The following is a 17,986-nucleotide window of genomic DNA, read 5'->3' on the forward strand; positions in this document are numbered from 1 at the left end:
AAAAAAAAAAAAAAAAAAAAAAAAAGGATGGATCAATGGAAGGGATGAATATGTGATAAAACAAATATAGCATGGATTTCCCTGGTGGCGCAGTGGTTAAGACTCGGTGCTCCCAATGCAGGGGGCCTGGGTTCGATGATCCCTGGTCAGGAAACTAGGTCCCACATGCATGCCTCAACTAAGGGAGCCCACCAGCTGCAACTAAACTAAGACCTGGTGCAACCAAATAAATAAAATAAATAAATAAATAAAAATGAGGTTTTTAAAAAAAAACAAATATAGCAAAATGTTAATTGTAGCATCTGGAGGATATGGATATGGGTGTGCACCCTACAATCTTTCAACTTCTGTATATGTTTGAAATTTTTCATTTAAAAAATGTCAGAAAAAAATACAATGAACTAAATGAAGTTTACTGAAATCTAAAAAACTTTGGATCTGAGTATAAAACAAATCACTTATGGTCAAATTTCATTTCACATAAAATTCAGGCAGCTGCATAAATGCTTTTCCTGATTCTAGAGTGTTGAATATTGTTTGAAATGAGAGTCATCATACAGGCTTGAAATATTTACACTTTCACATTAAAAAAAAAAAAAAAACCCCAAGGAATTCCCTGCCGGTCCAGCGGTTGGGACTCCACGCTTCCACTGCCAGGGGCCCAGGTTCCCGGGTTCGATCCCTGGTTGGGGAACTGAGATCCTGCACGGCATATGGCCAAAGAAACAAAAACAAAAAACCCCACCACCACAACAGCAATATCCATGGGAGAACAGACTTGTGCTTGCCAGTGGGGAGAGAGGGTGAGGGAGGAGTGGATTGGGAGTTTGGGATTAGCAGATGCTAACTACTATATACAGAATGGATAAACAAGGTCCTACTGTGTAGCACAGGGAACTATTAATATATTCAATATCCTGTCATAAACCATAATGAAAAAAATATGAAAAAGAATATATATACAATATAACTGAATCACTTTTCTGTCCAGCAGAAATTAACATGACACTGTAAATCAGCTATACTTAAATAAAATAAATTTTTTTTAAAAATCTATGGTATTTTGAAGCAGTAAGATATAAGGCCAGGCTAGGGCAAAAAGGGCATTTCTTATGGTATTACTTCCACAGTGCTTTATACATTAGGCTAAATATTATACATATTATATTTATTTTATTAGTTTCAGTAAAACACTTGTGACTATATTATGTCTGTATTTTTAAAAAAGCATGCCCATTCTTTAAAAGAATGTATCTACTTTGGGTAATATTTTGAAAGTACAATTTACCATTCTACACTATTCTATTATTAATTTTTAATCATGGCTAACAATTCAATTTTTCACCATGGCTAACAATTCATGATAACCAGCATTTTATTTTATTCAACCGATTTATTTAAAAAATGAAGACAAATTAGGTTCAGTGAAAAGACTGAAACAAGGGAAAGTCAGTGGGAAATTATTTTTGACATAAGGATTCTCTATCAGTTTTTAATATTTTGTTATATCCCATCACTAAAAACCATTCAATTTTAGAGCAAATCATATATGTATTTCCTCTTGGTTTGCAGAAACTGAGAACTGTATTGTACAAAAGCTATGCAAATTATCTAGAATCACACAATCTCACTGCAAATTATCTCTGGTAAAGGACTATTTTTCTCCAAATTTCCTGTTCATTGTGGGCTAAACATTTTGAAAAAAAACCCAATAATAATAATAAAAATTACTAGAAAATGAAAAATATACAAAACACAAATTCCAATTTTTATTATTAGATTCAACAGACATAAACCTACTTTAACAAACTGCTTTGCAAGTTTCTAAAAACTCTGAATTTCTGAACTCATCTCCTCACAGACATAATAAATAGCTCATGGTCCAGCACTGTCTGCATACAACACTCTGCATGGCTCTGTTAGAGAATGATCTAAACATTCTGCTAGAAGAGAATGAGCAGTTCACTACCTAAATTTAGAGATATAGTTGGAGCCTGAAAAGTATACAGATTCTCATTATGTATATACAAATTTCCTATTTACCATACTCAGCAAAACCTTTTTCTCCTTCAGACACTGGAACAGTAAATATTAATTTAAAATATAAAAATGATCACAAACTAAATTTTGCCTTACTATGTAGACAATTATAAAAAGACTTTAATGAATCAATTACTTTGATGAGGACCAACGATCATGGATAGTAAGGACTTAAAACTTCTAAATCTCAAAATTACATAAAATTGTCTATGAATAGATTTTTATAAAATGGCATGAATGACAAATAATGTATTTTGGGACTAATGACTGAAAGATAGTAAATACATAAAGGACATTATTTTCTGATGGCTTCATAATATTGTAGGTAAGGATGACAAAGAGTTCTCCAAATCAAAACATCAGAAAAATCTATGCTTTACTGAGGCTGAAGGAATCATGCATTTATTCAGTATATATTTGAGTGTTCACTATGTGCCAGGAAACAGGAATGCAATGGAGAACAAGACACTGCTCCTGCCCTCAAGGAGTTTGCAGTCTTCTTATCCAATTAACTACATAATAAAAGGCAATATAAAACAATATACTGTAATACAGTATAAGCATAGAAAGAATCTTGAGAGCACAACACAGAACTACCTTGCCCAGTTACTTCTGCAGGGACCTAAAGTTGTGAGTCTTCACTAGAGGAAAGAATATAGTAGGATAGTTGATGGCTAGCTAATTTGCTAGCTATGCCTTCCATTTTGGCTACTGATCCAAATACTAAAGAAGGCATTATCAAAAGCCTCTGAGTACTTAGAGCCCTCAGCTTCTACTGTTACCTTTTTCACAATATTGCAATTCCCTATATAAGACTGCTCATCTCAATGTCATTATACCCTAGGTATGATAGGACCCAAGAATCACCAACCAGAGGTAGCACTGGCAGCTACTAACATGGACTACTCAGTAACTCAGAATCTCATTTCTGATGTATGACATTTCATTCTTTTATTATGAAATATGCTATAAGGGCTTCTAGTCAAGGCTACCAATACTGTATAGAAAATAAAACTGATGTTAAGCACCATACTGTCAAAATTTAGGACATATTTCTAAAAATATAAAGAAAGGAAAATGAAAACATAATTTGAAACAAAATTTCCTTCTTAATTTTCACCTCAGAGAACAAGTGTTTTTATAAGTTATTGCTTCCTTTCTCCCCTGAAACAAAACTCCATTTTAAAATAGATCTTCTGAGACATGGGTCAAAATATGAATATTCATTAACTTTAGATGGACTAATGTAACTAAATCAGTAACTGTTAATGTAATTCAGCACTATTATACTGCGCTAGTTATCTGAGATCATTTGTGTAAAAGACAGTAAAATACACATTGTTAGGCCAGATTTCTTGTTAGGAACACAGAACCTTAAGTTATTCTGGAAACATGTCATTTTACTACTTTTTTAAAAAAACCATTTCCTTTCATGCCCCCAATCCCAGGCAAAATAATTGCAAAAATGTACCCAGAATATAAAGACTGCATTTCCTTATGCTTGCTCTATTATACATTTGCAGCTGAATAAATGTTTCAACAGAGCCAACCACCATTAGCAGAGAAAGTGTAATGACAATAATACTGGTGTTAGAATCACAAACACTGGGTTCAAATCACTATTCTTCAATTTATTACTTGTATGACCCTGGGCAGGTTACTTAACCTTATCAGCTTCAGCTCTTTCCTGGAGAAGAAATCCACCTTAGCTCAGAAGAAAATGACTTTTTTTTTTAAAATGAAAAAGTATCAGAACTGATGATTTTTCAGCAAAGGAAAGAATTAACCTCATCTAATAGGAAAGCCTGTTTTCTATTTCCTATTAATTCCTAAAATTTTATTTGGAAATTAGAACACTGCTAAATTAGAAGAAAATAAATCAAAAGCAGAATTTTTTACATGCACCTTGGGATGTAAATTAACTGCTGTGAAAATAAGTATTATTTCTGGATATAAAAAAACGAGTTTAAATATTAAAAGCAAATGCTCTCAAAATAAAGATAAATTTCAGTTGGATTCAATTATCATAGCTCCTCGAAGTGAAAATGTACATGCGTATACAAGAGTTTTAAACTTATTAGTGTTTTCTTTTTTTTAAATTAGCAATATGAAAAATGAATACCCTTACCCCAAAAGGAAAATCAGCCTTGTCTGGTAAAATGGAAGAAATTTAGGCACCACTTTGCCAAAAATTAAAGCTATCTACCAAATGGTTCCAACTGTAAACAGATGAATGCTATCAACTGAATATCTTGCATGGACTTCTCAAGGCCATATGAAATGTAATAAAGCTTAGCAATGGAGTAACAAAAATACAAAGCAGAAGACTGAAACCCAGCTCTCAGTTAAAATAATAGGAAATTTTAAAAAGAAAAAAACAAAAAACAAAAACTAAAGTTAGGATTAAGACCTAAGTATACCTGCCATTTCCTAACAACTTAATACAGCTTTTGTTTTCTATTTCTGTCCTTTCCAAGTATAAAAACTTAAATTTTAAGGAAAAAAAAAAAAAGCTTTAGCCCTTACATTTTTTCAGTTAAAACATCCAGCGGTAATTTCAAATTTTCAAGTTTTGCATAGCCTCTCAGATTGACTTATTAATTGTACAATATTGGTTTGATTCTGAAATCTTGTTAACTGTGAACTCCACCCGTGATTTAAAAGTAGCTTAAAATTCTTCAAAAGTAAAATGCACTTGAATACCAGAAATGTGAAAAATATGACAAATGTACACCTTAGAACTGAGCAAATATGGTAATAATATTTCCTATTAATCAACTATTAAACTTCTGCAGTTAAAGCAAGGTGCTGTGTGTGTGTGTGTGTGTGTGTGTGTGTGTGTGTGTGTGTGGTATTGTATGTTCTGCAGTCTTGTGCTCATATCTTTATACATAATTGCAGGGATTCTACAAAGTACACCAAAGCATTAATATCAGGGTTTTAATGGGGAATATCTTCTTGGTTTTCCATTTACTTATAAAATTTCATTAAAATAATACATTGTTTTACACAATCACAAAATAAAATGCTTTCATACCTACTGCTAAGAAATACATCACCAAGAACTTAAACACATAAAATCTTCACTATTCTGAGTCAACAAGCCCACCAGGTGCAGCTGTGCAGATTACATCAGGCCAAAAGGGCAAGGGGGTTGGGGAGACTGAAATCCAGTTTGCCCTTCTCCAGTGAAGCTTGCAAGGGGTCTGGCTAGTCCAGAAGTATTTATTATGCAAAGGAGGCAAAAAGAGCACCACGATTCAAAAGTTTACAGCAAAATATCGTCCTTCTAGGTCAGTACAAATTGCCTTAAACGTCAGCATTAGAAACATTCCCTTTATTCTAAGAGCCTTAACATTAGAGAAGCATGATTTTTATATGATTCTTAGGTACCCAGGAGTGTCCTCTTCCTTCTTTTCCATTCCAGTACAGGTAATATCAAAGCAAAGTTTATGAGAATATGGAATCAAGAAACATGCCTCTGACAGGAAAAGAATGAGGTCCCTCATGGAAAGAATTAGTGAGGATATAGAAGAGACCACCCAAGATAAAAGACAAGAAGTTGAAGCAATCACTCTTCCAATCACTAATATTTAATCAAATATCTAGAGTATTCTAGGACAGACTCTATAAAAGAAAGTCCTTTCTATTAAAGTAGCTTTCTGGGACTTCCCTGGTGGCGCAGTGGTTAAGAATCCACCTGCCAATGCAGGGAACACGGGTTCGAGCCCCGGTCCGGGAAGATCCCACATGCCGCGGAGCAACTAAGTCCGTGCGCCACAAGTACTGAGACTGCGCTCTAGAGCCCAGGAGCCACAACTACTGAGCCCACACGCCACAACTACTGAAGCCCGCGCGCCTAGAGCCCATGCTCTGCAACAAGAGAAGCCACTGCAATGAGAAGCCCGAGCATCGCAACGAAGAGTAGCTCCTGTTCGCCACAATTAGCTAAAGCCTGCGCGCAGCAACAAAGACCCAACGCAGCCAAAAATAAATAAATAAATAAAATTAATTTAAATAAATAAATAAACTTTCTGGATTGCAGTCCAACCTTTTAAAAGCTTGTATTACAGATATTTTCAAATAGACACAAAATCAGAGAAAACAGTAAAATGAATCTTCATTAATCCAATTCAACAAATTATAAATGTTTGCCAAACATATCTATCTCTCCTCAACTGTTTTGTGGTGTGGGCGGAGGGAGGGTGGAGTCACTTCGTTTCACCTGTAAATATGTCAATACGTATCTCTACAGATAAGGGCTTTATATTACCACAATGTCATAAATATACCTAAGAAAATTCACAATAATTCCTTAATATTTTTTAACACCAAGTATGTGGTCAAATTTCCCTGATTTTCTCAAAGTGGCTTTTTACAGCTGTTTTGTTCACATCTGGATCCAAAGAAAGTCCACACATTGCATTTGGTTGACAGCTGTTTATCAGTAACAGCTCCCCCCCACACCCCTTTGCTTTCTCCTCCTCCACTCCATGCCATTTATTTGTTGAAAATTCTAGTTATTCAATAAAATTTCCCACATTCTGGATTTAGCTGATTGCTACTTGTGGTGTAAAGTAGTATATTATAAAGTTTAATCACTGGCTTTGCAGTATGGAGGAGAGGGGGAAAATAGATGTAGTCTGTAACCAAAACGTTTCACACAAGTGCTACTTGTCTTTTAAAAAAAAGTGGGGGGAGGAATTGAGCTTGAAAAAAAAAAATCTATCAGAGGATGCTATCAGGAAAGCTAAGAAGGTGCCAAATCCATGTGTTTTTACAAAACTATCCATTTTACTATGTTACACAATGTTAGTTACAGCTCTCTGTTAGTGTGTCAAAGTGAAATGGTAGTATTCAATAACCATATAATATGAAAGGTATATTTAAAAGAAAGGTAATAGTCACCTGCAATTGGCAATACAATGTAATTCACTTATTTTTGTTTGGGGCAAAAAACTAGAATTTTTTTCCAAAAGTATAAAAAGATTTCTTGGGGGCTTCCCTGGTGGCTCAGTGGTTGAGAGTCCGCCTGCCGATGCAGGGCACACGGGTTCGTGCCCCGGTGCGGGAAGATCCCACATGCCGCGGAGCGGCTGCGCCCGTGAGCCATGGCCGCTGAGCCTGCGCGTCCGGAGCCTGTGCTCCACAACGGGAGAGGCCACAACAGTGAGAGGCCCGCGTACCGCAAAAAACAAACAAACAAAAAAAGATTGCTTGGTACTTTGAAACATGCTCTTGTGAAAAAGAAAAAGATAGCTGTGCAACCTTATTCGGATTCTTAGTCAAACGTTATTTAACCCTAGCATGAGAGATTGATGTGACCTACAAATAACACAGAATTGGTAGACCAGCAGAGTGGGCTAAACGTCCATGTGTAATATAATGGCACCAAGTGCAGATAAATCCTCTGTAAGACCTACTGGCATTTAAGGGAAAGCCTGCTGGGCCTTGTCCACTTGGTGAACATCTGCTTACCCTTCGAAGCCCACCTCAGTCAGGTAGGAAAGTTCTTCCCATGCATATAAGATTAATCCCTCTTCCGTTCTGAGCTATGGTCTCCAACTCTGGCTGAAGAGCTTTTAAATACTGTGGACAAAGAATGTCGCCTGCCATATCAGTGAACAAAGGATGTTGAGGCCATCAAGCCATCAGTCACTGCAGCCACCCCCAATGGTGCACCCTGAGAGGATTCAAGATGGAGAAAAACAGGATACTGGCCCTAGATAGCTAAGACGCATCTCAAAGGAATAATTTCAATAAGCCCAGAGTCTTGCATCTTCTCATACACAGAACAGCGCTAAATTCAATAACTTGAGATGTCTGGTTTTCTTTAATTAGCAGTAATCTTTTGATGTTTCGACGACTTGGTTTTTTTGCAAAAACTCCTATATATCCTGGCTCCTTCCTTACATCTTCACAACAGTCCCTCAGAGCTGTATGAGAGGTCGTCTTACTGAGGGTTTAAGTCCTCAGTAAGTCTGTCAAGTAAAACATAATTCTCAACTTTTAGGTTGTGCATTTTTTTCAGCCTACAGCATTATGCTCTTAAGGTCCCTGTCCTCAAGAACCTACAGCCTAACCGAGAAAGATAATATGTAAACAAACAAATAAAAAAACAAAATTAAGTGAAATAGGTGCTCTAGTAGTAGTCTGTATAAGAGATGTAGGGACTTAAAGAACTGATCTGATCTATCTGGGTGTTGGGTTGAATGAGAAAAGGTTTCAGAGGTGGCTCCATGAAGGAGGGGCTTATCTAAATAATTTTTGCATCTCTACCAGCTAACATCCCTCAATAAAACTTGGTGACAGCCAGCCTCAAAGTTGGTACACTTATAGGTCCTGACTCAACTGGCTTTTATTTTTACTCCACTTCAGAAACCCACTCCCAAGGCTGCACACTCGATCATGTTAACACTGGAACTGCCCCACCTCTGAATCCATTAACCCCAACATTCGTCTGTCTGATCACAGTCTTCAATCCCTCTACATCATTCACTATCACTTTTACCTCGTCAAGTCCTCCAGTCTCTCGGTGTCTCCATTTTACCTCAGTTCATCATTTTCCTTAACTATATTTTTCTACTGTATTATTCTAAAATTTGCTGTATTTTTCTTTTTTTTGTATTTTGATGTATACTTCTATTCCTGCATTTATCATACAGCATTATAATTTATATGAAAATTTGTTTGCTTTCTCTATTAGATCATAACTTTCCTTAGAACAGTAATTGGATTCTTTCTCTCAATCCTGCATCCTTAGCACCCAGAACAGAGCCTGGCCCATAATAAGTGCTCAGTAAATGTTGGTGCAAGTGTTCTTGTCATTTTCACCACTATTTCCATGAGCGCTCCAAAGGCAGAACCTATATTTTACCTGAGCATTTCCTATAATTCCTACTGGAGTGCCTCACACATATCAGAGCCTCAGGGAGCATCTGTTGAATTGTAAAAGGTTGAAATGTTATTAGAAAATGTATAAGACATATAAAAATATGTTCTCTTCTCTATTTTGGTATTAGTATTTTAACAATCATTTAAGTTAACCAAATGGTTATAAGGCAAATGTAAACAATGTTCATCATGGCAGAGGCAAAATGATGTAATGGAAAGCCCTGGACAGAAGTCAGGAGGCCTGAATTTCAGTCTTGGCTCTGCCACTCATGATCTACAAATAACTATCTCTGTAAGCCTTAGTTTCCTCATTTATTAAAATGGGCTTTGACCAGAATTTGATTCTTTTTTTTTTTTTTTTTTTTTGTGGTATGCGGGCCTCCCTCTGCTGTGGCCTCTCCCGTTGCAGAGCACAGGCTCCGGACGCGCAGGCTCAGCGGCCATGGCTCACGGGCCCAGCCGCTCCGTGGCCTGTGGGGTCGGCGCGAACCCGGTTCCCCTGCATCGGCAGGCAGACGCGCAACCACTGCGCCACCAGGGAAGCCCCAGAATTTGATTCTTGATCACCTGAGGTTCCCTAACTAACATGCTATGGCTCATAAAATTTTTTTTAATTACAAAAGTGATACACTCTCAATATAAAAAATTGTACATGCCCTACTGAATTGTTTAGATAAAGGAAAATTCCCACTCTCCACCCTATTTTCATAACTGTCCAGAGGTATCCACTCTCAGCAGTTCCTTCTGTACCTTTAAGGCATTCTTCATGCATAAGCAAGTACAGTGTTAAGATCGCTGATTTTATTTACCAACTTGACAGTCCCATAAGTTCTAAAGGAACCTTGACAAAATGAAAGAGAACTATAAACACTTTGATAGCAGAAAGATAATTACTACTCAAAAGGCCAACAGTAGAAAAAAATTAAAACACAGATAGAAATAAATATTTAAAATTTGGTGTGTCACCCCACCTTGGTTGTGCAATGTAATGTGAATAAAAGGTATATGACACGATAAGAAACTTAAGGTGGGAAGAAATGTGGGAGGCATGGGAATTGTGGGGAAAGGAGAGAGAATGATACCAATGTCGCAACCACTGAAGGATGCAAAAAGGGTCCCCCCACCAAAAAAAAAAAAATCACAAAATTCTAAATGGTAAAATAGCAAACACAATTCTGAAATACATTATGAACTTAAGGATAGAGTCCACTGTAGAAGAGGAAGTAGTTGTTTTCCTATACTAAATCCAACCCAGAGACAAATGCAGATTAACACATGTCCTTGATTTTCTTGACAACAGCATCCTTTGAAGATCGACATCTAAGTCCAATAAGGGTATCTGCATATTACAAGGCCAAAGGTGAAATAATTACATTTCTAACCAGTTCCCTCTGATGGTGTGGAAAATATATCACAGGCTGATCATCATAAGAATTTTTTTAAAAGACAGTAAGAGAAAAATAGGTCATTGGGAAAGTAGGAAACTCGATTCCCAAGAATACTCTCGGGAAAAGTGCGATCTAATGGCTGGACTGTTAATTTCCCTTTCATCTAGTACCAGAGACTATTTAAACATTAAGGAAGATGTTAGGTAGAGAACCAAGCTTTAACTTCTGTACCCAGCTAAACGAGATAGATTTTACCTAGACACATCCCCAGTTTTACCTTATGGTGTAAAGCAATACCACTCTAGACCTTAAAGAATGCTTATAGATAAGGACAGAAGCCTGGACAAGGATCCCGTTTCTGCAAGGCTAACTAACACATTACTGAAATAAGTCCACTTTTAAAAACAGAATAAAAATACAATTTCATAATATATAAGTCACAAACCCAACAACATTTAACTATAAATTACCTAATGACAATTACAGCATTTAAAAAAATTAACACAGTCTTATCTGGTATTTTTACAACCTAAATAGAGTATGATGGGTAAAAACTAAAACTACAATTTAGAATTAATTTGTAAGAAGAGAAAATGATGAATTATTTTTTATTCCATAATATAATTTTAACACCATGGTACATAGTGTAAAGTCTGTCAAGAAGTTGAAAATTGTTAAAAGTCCAGGAATTGACCTGTAATGTCTTCATTTAAAAAAAAAAAAAAAGATTAGTCAAGGATAAGTGAATTCTAGGACTATAAACTTTACCAAATCTACCTTGTCTTCAGACATTAAAAAACACAAACAGAAATAAGGAACTAAAATCATTCTGGTTTCCTGCACCCTTTAGGTTAGGAGGAACAATATTTCCTGACACTGGAAAATGGCAATTCAGTGGCTGAAGCTACGGTTTTCAAATGTGGGTAGAATATCATTGTAAGAACCTTGAAGATTCTTAAGAGAAGTTTTCATTACCTGACAGATCTACGTTAGTTAGAACATAGCATAAAACTAAATATATAAAGCAGTATGGCACTTCTCAAACTTTTCTACTTCAGAGTCCGAAAAATGTTATGACCTCTCTGTTTTATCTCATCACCTCTTTCTCACTAAACCCAATGAAAACCTCCAAGCCCGCGGACACAAATTGGTTTAGGAAGCTGAACGTCTGCAGTGGTCAATATAAGTCAGAAGTGGCTTGTGTGCTACTTCCTGACTACAAAGTCTCAGCACTCAGTACATTCCACCTAAACTTCAAAGTGAAGAAATTATGTGGGAATCAGAAATCTCCATTCAACAGGATAGCCCCCGCAGATCTACCCAGCCTCACCCTGAGTGAGCTGAGCTACTCAAACCACTGTCTCTGTAAAATATAATTTTTTAAAAAGAATTTTGTGATACAGTATCTGAAGTCTTTGCAGGAAAGCCAGTAACTAAGATATGATCAATAACTACTCCTCATAACTGGCCTTAAAAGCAAACTGTAACAGTTGGAGCCCCAAAGCCAACTCTCCACTAAATTTTACAATTTAGGATTCTCCATGCTGGAAAACTGTTAAATTCTTTGATATTCATCCTTAACCAAAATACCCATTTCAATTCTAAGAAGACAAAAATGAGGAAGTCAAAACATACAACTACTTTCCTTCTTGCCATATACCTTCGCACACTCCAAATTACTATTGCAGAGATCCACTATGCTAACCATTATTCCAAAGGGTTCCTAAGCATCTCAAACAGAGGTACCTTGGTTCCTGATATTTATTCTATAATGGAAAAATGATCTCTCAGTATATTGTCATCCTGGACAAATAAGCGAGTAATGGAAATACTTTGTTGTCTGTGTTTCTACTTACCCTCAGTAACATCCTGGGGGTTAGAAGTCCGGTCACTAGATGGATCCATTGCAACAGTTGCCAGTGAACTGGTGGCTCCAGACATCTCACTTATAGGCTCACTACGGCTTGTTTCAGGTACACTTTCCCGGGAGCTAAATCTTACCCGGGAACTGGATCGAGAACTGAGGTCCGGGCTGGTGTCTGACAAACCTGGAATGTCATCGATCTTTGTTGGTGTCACCATGAACCGAACTGAAGTCATCTTGGTGGTGTTTTCTGAAGGATGCATTTTTCTTTTTCTTTTCCTTTATAAGGACAAAGAAAAAAAGAAGAAACCCTGCAAAACCCTTCCTCCTACGCTAGCAATTTTGGTTGCAAAAATAGAAAAGATAACTTTAAAAAAACCTCTCAATTACCTTGATTTACACCACACAAAAAGCCACTATATATAAGAATCCTTCTACTCAGAATTCAAGCCGCCTGTCCTAAAAAGTGCACTACCAGCAGCTGAAAAATATTTAAGGAAAAAAAAAAAAAAGACAAACGATGCCAATCTCGTGTAACTTCTTTCCTTCAGAATGAAGAGCTATCTAGTTATCTCCCCTGGTCCAGGGATGCGGGCAGACAGCCATGGTCTCAGAGAAGCAGGTGACGAAGCCTTTCTCTCCTCGACCTTAAGGTTTCTGCCGAGGTAGTTAGTCCCTTATCTGTAAATGTCCCACGGCTAGATGAGCAAAGTGCGCAGAGGCCCACCCTTATCAGGCGAATATAGACAGTATAGATCAGATTGCGAAACGGTGTACACCCGACCACCTGTTGTGTATCAGGTGAATACCCCACAGGTCTGGCTGGGAGGAGATGTGTGTAGAGCCTCCCGATGTTTTTGAGGCCGATAATCCACTTGGGTCTGGTGGGAGAGGTGAGCATGCATAACGGGAAAAATATCGCACACTATGGATGGAGGAGAATGAGACAAGGGTGAGGAGAGGAGGTTGCAGGGGGAAAGCGGATTCCTGCCTCCGAGAGGTCTGCGGGGGTGGCCCTCCCGCTCTTCTGGCAGAAAGGTCCCTGGGATCTGGGAGGAGGCGGCTAGCGGATCGAGACTCCGCGGACTGCAGTTCAGGGTCGTGGCAGGTAGCTGCTAGTCCATCGAGCCCCCGATCGGTTTGCTGGGTTTCTCCTGCGTGTGACAGGACGAGCCACCCCTTTGCCGGAGACGCTTTCCTCCCCTACCAGGGTCCCGGCGCAAGGTCAGCCCCTCGCTGTTCTTCCTTCGGGCCCTAACAGAAGAGGAGACGGCCTCGCAGGCTGGCCCTGGCTGAGCAGGAGGGAGCAGCGAGGATGAGGGTAGGAGGTCGCAGGTGCGGGATCCCGGCGCCAGCTGATTCGGATGCGCGCGCAGCTGTTGTTTACCAGCGGGTAACTGTTTCCGAGCCGCGACGGACGCAGGGGGGCTCGGGCTGCCGGGAAGGGAGCCTCCTCTCCGGTCAGATGCCAGAGCAGCAGTTACGTGACCTCGCCGCCCCCAGCCCCGGGCCCGGCGGGCTGTGCCGGCGCCGCCGCAGCCCCTCCCTTTCCTCCCCGCTCGTTCCTCATTCGAGGTTAACGGTCCGAAGAGAAGTCTGGGGGAGCGGTCGGAGGGCGGAACTGTCCCACTAGCGCCCGAAAGCCCCGCCCAGTCTCTGCAGCCCCCGAGGCGGCTGAGAGGGCTCCGCGCATGCGCTCGCCCGGGTCGCAGCGAGACTGGCGGGCAAGGGGAGGGGCCGAGCGTGGGAGGCCCGGAGCACGACGGGAATTGTAGTTGGGTGTGGGGGTCCTGAGCTGCCTGCATCTGCGAAAACAAACGCTTTTCGCTCCTGGTACTGCTGTGTTGTGGTCCTGCTGTGTTGCACAAACTCATTCTGGAGGTGGAGGTATTTCAGGGAGCAGGCGATGCCCCTCAGAAACCAACTCTCTTTACTAAGAGTGTCCCTGAAAATACCACTCATAATTTCTTTAAAAATTACAAACCTCTCAATACCATATATCTCCAATATATGGTATATATTGGGTATGACCCGCATTTGAGTTTTTACGTAGTGGTCTATTATAAAGCATTGTATGCTCAAATTTATACATAGTTTGGGCTACTTTTTCTTTTCTTGTCCTTTAAAAAAGTGCTTTTTTTTACAATGTATACATCTATCAAATCATCACAGTTGTACACCTTAAATATATACAATTTTGTCAATTTTACCTCAGTAAAACTGGAAAAAAAAATGCCGTGTTCATTTTCTAGTCAGACTGAAACTCCATTAAAGAAAGCATCTTTAATTTTAGACCTGGAGAAGCCATTGAGATACTTTCTCTTGACTCCATTCAGTGTTTTCCCTACTACTGCCACCAGAATATTTTTCTTAGAATGTTTATTTAACGCATGAATAGAGGTGTTCAATAAATTTGACTAATCAATGTTTTGTTTGAAAATTATTTCCTAGAGCTTTGATCAAGACATTAATTTTAATTTTATTTTTTCATTGAAGTACAGTTGATTTACAATGCTGTGCCAATCTCTGCTGTACAGCAAAGTGACTCAGTTATACACATAGAGACATTCTTTTTTTATATATATTCTTTTCCATTATGGTTTATCACAGGATATTGAATATAGTTCCCTGTGCTATACCACAGGACCTTGTTATTTACCCAGACATTTAAATTCAACAATCTGGGCCCTGGCTTTGCCTGGGTCCTTGCTCAGCACAAGTGGAAATGTTCAAGATCATCCCTAGTAATAGATCACAACTGTATTTAAGACGTGAGCCAGGAAATTCCCTTTTATCAAATGACACACAAATTCCAATGTCCGGTTTAAAAGATCCAGGTAACAGAATGGAAACTAAATTCCTATTTAAAAGGTAAACCTCCTCAAAGCTTGATTCTTTATAAAGCCTGTGATTATTCATTCAGGCTTATAGCTTTCTTACTTGAAGAAGGAAGAAATTTACCTCCCTGAGGGATCAGTTTTCTCCTCAGGCATGCCTGCTGTTCATTCAAATCTTACAGACTTTCCCTTCATTAAAAAAAAAAATCCTGGATTTCTACAACATCGAATTTTGTTTCATACCACAGTATATTTTCATTCACTTTATACTATACTTCTTAAGACTCTTCTCCCATTTCTAAGCACATCTCACAATGTGCTCAAGACCTAGGAGATCTCTTAAGGAAAAAAATCTTCGGTATATTCACACCAATTTGCCTTTCCACTACAGTCTACACAGTAAGTAGCATGGAAAATGCTAATCCTTTTTTTGGTGGGGGGGTAACTTATAAAGACAGAATCACAGTCAACATTTTAAAAAAATGATAGCATTCGTTTACTGACTTTGGTTCTTTTCTTTTTTTTGGCCATGCCAGATCTTAGCTCCCTGACCAGGGATCGAACCTGAACCCCCCAACAGTGGAAGCTCAGAGTCCTAACCACTGAACCACCAGGGAACTCCCCTGACTTTAGTTCTTAAAAAAACTTCCATAGCAGATACTTTTCCTAGTCATTTGCAGAATTTCTAACATTTCTTCGATCATTAACCTCTAATAGGATAGGATGACTCTTTAAAATCCCTCAGATTCTGTGCTAAGAACCTTGTTCAGTGAACAGGCTAAGAAATAAAAAATTGCTTGACAGCAAATAATTATCTCATTTCACCATTCTCATAAATTTAAGTAACTGATTGAAAATCATTCTTCTATTAACTATGACCCAAGTCTAGAGATTTTTTTTTCTCAGCAGTCAACAACTATCCTGAACTTTTCTGCTGGGACAGTCAGACATCAGAGTCCATAAGAAACATATTTACTCCTTTCCAGGGCCAGTCTTGATAAATCAAATTTGTGCTGATTTAAGTTACATCTCCTTCTGGAGTCTAGAATCTTTGATATTGTAGAAAAAGAAGATTGTATCATTGGAATGCAAACTTCACAAAGCAATTTTAAAATCAGTGGCACTAAGCAAACATTCAAATTCAATGTCAAAGGCCATGAATGAGAAGATTGGGAAATACTGACTTGATTAACTTGATAAGGAAAGGAAGAAGCCAGCATTTCTTGAATGCCTGTATACGATATTTTGCCTCATCATCCCTCTAATATGAAGTAACTGGATTAAAAATTTATGGTTGCCCCATAATAGAAGCTCAAGTCCTAAGAAATCTTCCAGGATTAAAAAAAAAAAAAAAAATTAACCCCCAAGAGTAACTTGAAAAACAACAAAAATCTCTCATACCTCATCTTCTAAATTAAAATCCATGTAGAATTCCACATACCAGCTAGCTACCAGAAAAAATATAAAATGAGGTGTATGTAAGAAGAGAGAACTAAAAGCCTGGGAATATTTCCAGAGGGGCAGTAAATATGCATTAAAGGCATTCCTATTCACAATGGTTGGACAAACACTGTAGGTACATTAAGATCCACCACCGAACCCTATCAATTTTAGAGTTAGAAGAGCAATTAGAAATGATGAGAAAAATGGAACTAAACAGGTTGCCTTTCTCAAAGGTATACAGAGAGAGGAGAATCCTGGTCTCCTGGCTTCCAATTCAATGCCTTTTCTCTACAATATAGTTGCTGTTATTTTTCAAGCAACTCTTCCATTTTCAGTCAAATGTCATTTCAAGGGACAAAAAAATTACTTAAGTGACCACACGGGTATTTTTCAGTGGATGCTGACAGCTGCGCAGGAGTCTTTCTCAAGCTCTCTTCCCCATCCCCAGCACGCTTCTAAGACTCAAAGCACAGCACTGCTCCTGCTACAGAAGCCACCAAAGTTTCTCTTCCAAGTGGTCTTTTGTACCCCTGGGGCACTCTTCCCTCTCATCTCCCTCGTTTTCGTTTTTAAACCACTCCTTTCTTCCCACAACATACAAAATAAGAGCTCTTTCAAATCATTTTAATAACCTGGCAGTGATTCAAAGTATGAAAAGAAGATTCAAACATCTTCCCTTTAAAGGGGATGCTACCATGATTGCCTCACCACAAGCATGATCAAAGGCAAGGATGAGACCGGATGCAAGGAGCAAGGGTCGTAGCAAGACTTCAAGGCTCACAGATGGAAGAGCTTGGTTTCAGAAAGTCTCTTGAGGGCTAGCAGGCGGCAGAAGAGACGTGAAATTTCAAGAGATCCTCAGAGGACGGGGCGCGGTTGCTGGGTCATGAGCACCTTGAAGCGTTTCTTGATGGTGACTCGGTGTCGAGAGTATTTGTCGTCTGGGGAGAACCGAGCAGGGTGGGCCGAGCAGGTCTGCTGTCCCATAGGGTCAAGCTTCTGCTCGAGGAGGAAAGAGAGAACATAATCTCAGTACTGGAGTCGTGGGAAACCCCAATCACTGGCGTCGTGAGGGAAATGAAGGCTGGGATGGGGAGGAGGCCGCGCGAAAAGGGTAAACATGAAGACAGGAGACGCGACTGCTCAGATCAAGAAGCCACACACTCCTGCTTCTACCACGCCTGGCTTCTGGGCTTTCCTGTCCCCCCACCCAGCTAGGCAACTGACTGGCTCGTCTCGACCGTTCCTCTCAACGACACTTCTCGCCATGCCCATATACAACCTGTTTCCTCCTCTCACCTTCAGCGTGTAGACCCGGTCTCCCTGCTCGTTGAGGTAATACTGGAGAAACATGACCACACAGAAGCGTGAGCTTCCCATTCACTCTGCAGCGCCTCTTAACTGAAGGCCTCACGTGTCAATTTCCTTCCTGTATAGCCGGGAAGTCTCGCTCTCAAAGCACGCCGGGAAATGTAGTCCAGTTTATGCCTTTCTCCCTCTGGCCAGAAGGGAGGCGCACT

The 17,986-nt window shown here is 39.1% G+C and overlaps 2 protein-coding genes across 4 annotated transcripts in view; both read right to left on the bottom strand.

The window, feature by feature from the left end:
- SLC12A6 (solute carrier family 12 member 6) overlaps positions 1–13,718 on the bottom strand; it is an 89,391-nt gene extending 75,673 nt beyond the window's left edge. Inside the window, exons 1-2 of one of the 3 annotated variants that reach the window (XM_028495572.2) lie at positions 12,577–13,718; positions 12,179–12,465 (exon numbers count right to left, since the gene is read on the bottom strand). In XM_028495572.2, the coding sequence (XP_028351373.1) occupies positions 12,179–12,449 (271 nt within the window). In that variant the 5' untranslated portion in view covers positions 12,450–12,465; positions 12,577–13,718. Of the gene's footprint in view, positions 1–12,178 lie in introns of all 3 variants that reach the window. The other 2 variants (XM_007127724.4, XM_055088347.1) reach the window with 2 other exon arrangements.
- Positions 13,719–17,074: 3,356 nt separating this feature from the next.
- Positions 17,075–17,889, bottom strand: NOP10 (NOP10 ribonucleoprotein). Its single transcript, XM_007127728.4, has 2 exons — positions 17,766–17,889; positions 17,075–17,465 (listed from the first exon to the last, which is right to left on the bottom strand). The coding sequence occupies exons 1-2, from the start codon at positions 17,844–17,846 to the stop codon at positions 17,325–17,327; spliced, it is 222 nt and encodes a 73-aa protein (XP_007127790.1). The 5' UTR covers positions 17,847–17,889; the 3' UTR covers positions 17,075–17,324.
- Between the last annotated feature and the right edge of the window lie 97 nt (positions 17,890–17,986).

The sequence above is a fragment of the Physeter macrocephalus genome, chromosome 11 (assembly GCF_002837175.3).
Source record: "Physeter macrocephalus isolate SW-GA chromosome 11, ASM283717v5, whole genome shotgun sequence".
Classification (NCBI taxonomy): Eukaryota; Metazoa; Chordata; class Mammalia; order Artiodactyla; family Physeteridae; genus Physeter; species Physeter macrocephalus.